The 8,164-nt window shown below is 56.5% G+C and overlaps 1 protein-coding gene across 1 annotated transcript; it reads right to left on the reverse strand.

Annotated features, from left to right (window-relative positions):
* Positions 1-941: 941 nt before the first annotated feature.
* Positions 942-8,157, reverse strand: LOC115307728 (metabotropic glutamate receptor 4-like). Its single transcript, XM_029962512.1, has 3 exons — positions 8,083-8,157; positions 1,303-1,519; positions 942-985 (listed from the first exon to the last, which is right to left on the reverse strand). Exons 1-3 carry the CDS (start codon positions 8,110-8,112, stop codon positions 942-944), a joined length of 291 nt encoding a protein of 96 aa, XP_029818372.1. The 5' UTR covers positions 8,113-8,157.
* Between the last annotated feature and the right edge of the window lie 7 nt (positions 8,158-8,164).

The raw sequence follows: 8,164 nt of genomic DNA on the forward strand, positions 1-8,164 counted from the left end.
CCCCCAGCAGCACCTCTGCACCCAGATCCACCTCCCCAGCAGCACCTCTGCACCCAGATCCACACCCCCAGCAGCGGCTGCTCCGGAGCATCCCCACGCGCTCCTTCTTGGAAAACCACAGCCCCATGAAAATATTCTGCTTTTCAAGTGAAAATCCTGAAGAGCAGCTCCCAGGTTGGATCCCCAGATGGGTTTCTCTGCATACTGAAAGCGTTGCTGGTTCCAGTGCCAGGGCGCGCGCGAGACGGAATTAACGCTGTTCCCATTTATGGGGCTTTGATTAGGAGCTCATCACCTGGAAGTTTTTATTCCCTTTATCCATTTATAAGGCCATAACACAGTTTGACTGGCTCCAGATAGGCTGGTGTCCCACCGACTTTGCCAGAACCTAATGTGCCATTCAGACACACTTAAGCCAGTAATAGGCAGCAGCCTGAGCGCTGCAGGGTTTTAACTGCCTCAAAAAACACCCTTTAGCTCCCATCTCACCCTGTGCACGTGATGCTGCACAGGTGAGGTGATGCCAGAGCCAGGAGGGACCCCAGTGCTGTGCCAGCCCTCCGTGGGGCAGCTCCAAGTGCACGGTAAGAGTGCCTGCAGCAGCAATTCCCAGGGCTCCTCACCCATCCCAGCTGCCCCAGGGTTGATGCTCAGGTACCCACAAGCTCCCCCACTGCTCCCGAGGCTGCTAATCCCCCTTAAGCATCCCAGAGCTCCCGTCAGCAAAACGCTTTCTGGCTCTAGACAAATCCTCCCAAAGAGTTTTGCTGAGCATGGACTTTCTGCCTGTCCAAAGCTCACAGACAAATTAAAGCACCTGCCCTCAGGGATAATTCCACTAAAATTGGGCAAGTTGCACGGTAGTGCCAACTTTATTTTCTGTTAAAACCTGGGAATATTTGTAAAAGCCTTTTGTTCTGGAAGATGCCCAGCACCGTGGCTCAGATGCAGAGGGAAGGGATCAGCTTGGAGGAATTGAGGTCTCCTGGGGAGCAGGGAATGGGATCTTGAGATGCTTCCCAAAAGCAGCCTGCCCTGCAGAGGGAAGCCCAATATTGGTGGTCCCAACCCTTGCTGGAAAGCTTGAATCCTTCCTGGTCACCTCGTTGTCCTTGCAATCAGCACAGCAGCCCCAAAACCAGCACTGCTCTGGGGTCATGCCCCAAACTGCACCATCCACCCTCTTCATCACCCCAAACACATCCCAGCTCAGCACAGGGAGCCCACGTGTTCCCTCCACCCCATCCACTGCCTTTTCTCCTCCAGCCACAGCTGCTCCCGTCCCAGGAGAAATCCACTCACCATCCTCCCTGGATTTCTGGATGAAGGCCTCCACGCCGCTCTCCCCGTAGCTGCCCTCAGAGGCCAAGGTGGAGACGTAATTCCACTTGAGGGCTTTGACAATGTCCACCATGGCCTGGGCCTGGTACGTGTCCGACGGGACGACGCGGGAGAAGAAGTCGTAGCGGCTGTTGTCGCTCAGGTCGGGCGCGGTGGAGGCGTAGCTGATCTGGGGGATCTGGGGTGGAGGAGGGAAAGGCAAAGCATCAGGGGGAGCAGGTGATCTCCACCCCACAGCGATGCCCTCCCCTGGCCCTTGCTCCCAAAGCCCTGATCTGAGGGAGAGGGAGGTGGGAGTGGAGGAAGACCGTGGGTCAGGTGGAGCACGTGCCACCAGGTGGGCTTGGGGACACCCAGCAGGACCCCAGAGGGGCTCCCTGAGCATCAGATGTGCCTGGCGTGGAAAAGGCCAAAGAGAAAACCCAAATTCTGCCCTGGCCAGCACTGCCAAGGACTCCCTTTGGCTTCCTCCCCCAGGAAGGACAGATCCAACCCCCCTGCCGGGTCCTGCCCCCCCAAGCCATAAATAAGCCCTTTAAATGAACCAGATCCGCCGCACCTCTCGCGGTGCACGGGGATGATTAACAGCGCGGGATCAGGCGATGTTTAACACTTACACAGCACTTTCCATCTCCAAAACACACCACACATCCTCATTTATCTTCAAGATGGAAAAGGCTTATTAAATTATCAAGCCCAGGTTCTCACCACCAGCCTGAAGCTCCCTCCCAAAGGCATCCCGAGTATCCAGACAGCCTCATCCACCGTCTCCCCATCCCAGTCCCAAGCAGGTACCTGCCCCAGGTGCAGCAAGGGCTGGCAGAGCCCTGCCCCAAACCTGGGCAAGCTTTTAAATAATGGCAGGGACTGGAGCCACAGGGCAGCAGGGCTGCCTGGAGCTGGTGCATCCTAGGGAAGGCTTTGGCCACCGACCACCCTCTCACCTTCCTGCAGGTGCTGCTTTACTGCAGGACAGAGAAAACAGAGGAGGAACAGCCCAGGGCATTACTGACCCCAAACCACCCCGTGCCTCAGGGGTGAGCGGGTGCAGAGCACGATCCCAAGCTCTTCCAGGACTCTTCTCCTCTCCTGTTCCCTCTGATCCACTTAGGAATAATTCAGTAATTGCAGCTGCCAGAACCACAGGGGACTGTGAGGGATCCCAATCATCCTCCAGGCTGAGCAGGCACCGGGATGCCCAAATCAGCTCAGGCTGCCTCACCCAGTGCCCCTCCCCAATAAGCAGTCAGCCAATTCCCAGCAGCAGAGACACCTGGGTGGGCTTGCAGGAGCCAGGGGGAGGTTTGGGGTCTGTGGGAACCCTAGTTTGTGTTATAAAATCCAGCCAGCCTTCTGGGAGCCCTGCTGGGGCACAGCATCCCGAGGATAAAGAGACGGGCACCAGGGCAATCCCACAGATCCTCCTGGGTCTCCTGGCCCCAGAACCCACTCCATCCTCCTCCACTCCTGCAGCTCCCAGTTTCTCCTTTGTTTCTCTGTTATTTCCCCTCTCCCACTCCTGCCTCTCTCTCTGCTAAATGCAATTCCCGTGTTATAAACCCATGACTCCACCTGAATGCTAAAAGGCCCCTGGAAAGGAGCAGCCACCCTTCTACCTGCCTGAGAAATAGGAGATGAAAAAAGGAAAGATGGAGAAGGAGAGGGAGAGGAAGGAATCTTTATCAAGGCACAAATAGGATTACTCCCTGTGACAATCTGCTTTGTGCTCCGTTCCGAGGGGCTCTGATCTGCTCGTTGGGGATCTGTGACTGGAGCCGGTGCCTGAGACTCGATTAAAATTCTGCTCAGCAGGTGAGGCGCCCGCCTGGCAATCACTCATCCCGCGGGCAGGGGGGGCTGCTCCGAGCCCGCTCCTCCCTCCTCCTCCTGCCGTGCCCGCAGGACCCACATGGGCTCAGGATGGAGGCAGTGCCTGCAGGGTGCCCACACCACCCGGACAGGAGGCAGCAGTGCCCACGTCAAAGGTGATTTGGAGGCAGGGATGCAACCCTGCCCTTCCAGAGGATCCTTTCCCAATGATTTTTCCCCTGAGAAGTGTTTAGGTTTAACCAAAACAGACCCCTGCCTTCTGCACAGGGCACTGGTGATAGAGGCTTCCCAGCTATTCCCCATGCCAGCACCACCCCATCCAAGCTCAGGTGGTCTGGGATCAACCTCGGGCCTGCCCATCCTGCTCCAACCTCAGTTGGAAAACAAAGCCCAGAAAATACCTGTTGATCCACAGGCTACAAACTGGAAGCTGTATTTTAATAAACAAAAGAAAAGAGCTTTTTTTTCTCTCGCTCCTCTGCCTTGGATGAAAGTGAAAATAAAACACCAGTTCCCAGATGACCATTTCATAGATTTCTTCTGCCTTTTCCCCCTCTGCCTTTTTGATAGCCCAACTCCTGGCACCAGCTATTTTCTCAGATAAAAGACAAAAGTCCTTTTAGGTCCATAAAAGCAAAATGCAGGCAGGGAATTCAAGGTTCTTAGAAAGAAGGATGTGGCGGGAAGGGGGAGCTGGAAATATATCTCAGCTGCATATTTGGCCACTGGTGGTCCCTTGCCTGGCTCATCTCCAGCCTAGAACAAGCACCAGGTTAAGGAGGGGGCAGGAAAGCTCTCCTGCACCCCAAGAATTCACTGTGAGTCAGAGTGGGGAGTAATCCCAGGGCAGGGGATAAAATCTCCTTCCTCCTCTTCTTTTGAACCAAAAACCAGAATCAGCATCACCCAGAAGCACCCCCAGCCTGGAGAAATGTCCCTTGGGATAAGAGAGCAGGTGGGAGCCAGGGTTCAGGATGTCATCCTACTCCCCCAGCGTCCTGGATCAATGCACTGGTGTGATTGACTTCCAATGCACTGGAAAAGCTGGATTTTGTACCCGTCCCTGTCACCCATCATTAACACGGCTCAGGAGCTGCTGCAGCGTTTTCTCCACCAGTGTGGGACAGAATCCCCCAGCCTGGGGAGAATCAAAGGCAGCAATTTCAGCACATCCCAGCTAAGGCTCAAACCATCGATCAGAACACCGGCCTGAGCAGCCAGGAGGGAATTACCCCAAACCAACAGGGCCATTGCAGAGCCAGAGCTGGGCACACTTGTCAGGAGCACCCCACGAGCAGGGGCTCCTGCACCAGCCCCCCCATCCCAGAAACAGGGTCGGGAACAGCCAATTCCCTACCCATAATTATTAATTTCATGCATATCTTATGCAAACCTCTGGTTCACTGACAAGATGGAATTGATTTAATTAGAATTTCCATCATCGAGCCATTTGGATGGCAGCTTTTAATTAGGGAGAGCGTAAAGCACCGCAGGGGCTGGAGCAGCGAGGGCTGAGCGGGGCTGGTCGGGCATCGGAGCAGAGGAGCTGCAGCTCTGTCCTGCTGCCCCTTCCCCTTGGCCCAGTGCTGAGCCAGGGGCCAGTAAGGTAAAAATAAAGCCCTGGGAAGCACAGCAGGTGCAGGAGGATGCTGCCCTTCGACACTGTCCCTTCGGCCTCCCACTCCTCCTCACCGAGCCGTGCCCAGGGAACAGCTCAGGGCTGTGGGGCCGGGGCAGCCCAGGGGAGCCAGGCAGCTGCAATTTGTTTAAATAAACCCAGCGAAGAGCAAGGAACTGAAGTGGCAGGAGGGGGTGATTAATCAGAGCGTCCCCAGCCGGCTGCCACCTTCCCACCCCGTGAAGGTTATTCACCCACCTCGCGGGGAAGCGTGTGCCAAACGCAGCATCGCTCCTGCCCCCAGAGCCTCGGGCACCCCAACACGAGCAGGGGGGCTCAGCACCAGGGGCTGATCCTGCTCAGCACCCCCAGCCCCAGGCAGCACAACCTCGTGTGCCTGCAGGTGCCGAGTGCCCGTGGCAGTGCCGCACACACCACAGGCAGCACCGTCCCCAGGTGAATTATTCATGTTGTACAACACTCCTGCGCTGAGGAGAGCGGCTGCACTCACTGACACGGAGAAAACAAGCGGCTCAAAGTGCCCTGGCACGTGTCAAGTCCATCCTCTGGCCAAGGATGCTCTTCAACCTGGCTGAGCACTTGGGCTCCATCCTGTCACAGCTCTTTCTGGATGGGGATGAGAAACACCCCCCAAACCCTGACGCAGGTTTTTGGGGATCACACTCACAGGACACGGATCTGGTTTCTTCGCACCATCCCCGCTGTGGTGGTTCAGGAGGCAGTGGGTAGAGCTGGGGCTGGAAAGCCAGCAGTGGGGGGTGGGAAGGAGCTGGAACGTGCCGGAGCGCTCTGGCAGTGACGCCAGAGAGATGCTATCGCACAGAGCCGAGAGCACCGATTTGGGGGAAGGATTTTCTGCAGGCAGAGCGACGAGGAGTGATGAAACCAGCTTGGACAGAGGATGCCGCATCTGCAAGTTGTTCCACTGATGTACAGCTTTAATTAGGCAGCGGCAGCTAACGAAGGACCTGTTATTTATTTATGTAGCACAGGAGCGAGAAAAGCCCTGTCAGGGAGGGGCAGGACCAGCCTGGCAGGGAGGGCTGGGGGCTGTGCAACGGAGAGCAGGGATGGAAGAGGGAGAGGTGCACAGGAGGGAGTGTGGGATGTGGCAAGGGACCATGGCAAGGACAGCATCATCCAGAGACAGGAACAGCCACCTCTGCTGTGTGTTTGGTCACAGGACAGAACGGGCTGCTCCAGGCTCCCAGGGAAAACTGGGGGGCTGCTGTGCCCCCTCCCAACCAGGACTCGGCAGGACTTGTATTTTCTCCTCATCCTGTTGGACTTTTTAGTTGATTCTGTGCCGTCACCGCTCACTGGACATGGTACAGCCCTCCCAAATATGCTACACCCCCCCCAAGATGTGCTGCAGCCATCCCAGAGAAGCACGTCAGCAATTCAGAAACCAGAGCACTCAGAGGGTGCTTCAAACAGCAGCACAACTGCCCCCTCTGCCCCCAGGGAGGGAACATCGCGTGCGGGTCCCCCGTTCCAGCTCCCAGCACTTCACACCAGTGTCCCTGTGCTGAGGGAGCGCCAAGGGGGACACAAGTGGCACAGCAACATGGGGCCAAGCAGGAGCAGAGCTCCAGCAAGTGCCATTCCCCAGAGAATGGGCACAGGCGGCAGAGCTTCGCTGGACCCCCGAGCAGAGTCACCCGCGCTTAAAGGTCAGTGGCGGCAGAGATGGAAGTCGCCTTATTTTCATTTTCAGCATGTCCCAGCCATTAAACAGTGTTTGAATAACAAAGAGCGGCAGCAGCGCTCAGGTCCTGGCAGGAGGAAGAGACCCCAGAACTCCCCAGCCCCTGCCTGTGCCCAGACAGTGGGGTGGGACAAGACCCCATCCCATGGGAATGGTATTCCTGTGCTGGGGACCACTGGGACTGCACCAACTCTGTGCACCTGCTCAGCCCCACACCAGGATTTGCTGCTGTCTAGGAAGGACTGAGCTTGACCTTGTCCTCCCCTCCTAGAGGGTTTTGAGGTCTCCATCCTCTCTTTACCTGCCCTTCCCCCCATTTGAGTTTCCTCCCTGTCCTGTTGGGATGGGATCAGCTCTGGATCAAAGCTGCTGGGGCTCAAGATGTACCACCAGCAGCACCAGTGTCTGGCTGCACAGCTGGGGCAGGGTTGCACCTGAGCTCGGGGACATCCTTCCTTCACAGGTCACACAAGGATCAAAACTGGAGAAGGGCAAGAAAAAAAAAAAAAGCAAGAACCTAGAAAGACTGTAGGTACCTCTAACTGTCACTCTCCTGCCTCCTTCCCCACTGCCTGCCTGCCTCCTCTTCTCCAGAGCAAGCATTCAATCTTTCTTGTCTCAGCAAATAGCTTTTAAGTTCCTCCCACTCCCACTAATTTATATTATTTTAATTATTGAATAGCCCTCTCACTCGTTGCCTGGAACATTAACACGTTTTAAAAAAAAGGGACCCAGAAAAATCAAACTCCATCAGCGATCTGGATTTCCTGTCTTCACTAACAGCTCCCAGCCCTCCCAGGAGGGCACCCGGCTCTCAGCTGGGCTGGCAGAGGAAGAGGAGGGGGAAGAGAGAAAGGGAAACAGCACCAATCCTGCAGAACAGAGGGGTTACAGGGTGCTGGAGGGAGGCCAAGCTGGGATGGGGCTCCCACCCTGCTGGGGGTACAGAATATTTACGTTCTTCCCTCATTCCTGCAGAGGGACGGACGTGGCTGCAGATAAATAAATACACAGCAAGGGGGAGAGGAATTATCACCTCAGCATTCCTGCAGCTGACTGGAGGGAGAGCTGCCCTCATCCCATCACAGCCTGAGCACCTCTGGGGTTGGTGGCACAGAACAAGTGCCCCCAACCTGGCTGATATCCCATGGGCTGGAGCAGAGCGATCCCAGCTGTCCCTGCACTCCTCAGCCATCCTGTCCTCAGCTGCCCAGCCCTCTGGCTCAGGTGGGACCTTACACTTTGGGGTATAACCCACACCCCTTATCGAGCACCACCATAACTGGTGTCATAACCCATCCTCAGCCCACCTCCCCCACCAGCATCCCCCCTCACCACGAAGCCGGGGGAGAAGAAATAAAAATCCTCCTGCTCCAAGTGCCGTCAGTGGAGGGGGATGGAGGAAGGGATCCCTGGGGACCCGGGGGAGGCAGGAGAAGCATTTTAACGACACCAGCTCACACCTTCCCCCAGCTGTGGAGGAAGAGGCACGCACGGAGGAACACTGCCAAAGCACCCGCGGTGGCTGTGCCGAGGGGTTCCTCTCAGCCCGGCCGAGCCCTACCTTGAAGAGCCGCAGGATGTTGGCCACCATGATGGAGACGGAGCTGCCCGAGGCGCCGATGACGCCGACCACCCGCTCGGGC

This window comes from Manacus vitellinus, unplaced genomic scaffold (genome assembly GCF_001715985.3).
Source record: "Manacus vitellinus isolate BGI_N305 unplaced genomic scaffold, ASM171598v3 scaffold_47_pilon, whole genome shotgun sequence".
In the NCBI taxonomy this organism is placed as follows: domain Eukaryota; kingdom Metazoa; phylum Chordata; class Aves; order Passeriformes; family Pipridae; genus Manacus; species Manacus vitellinus.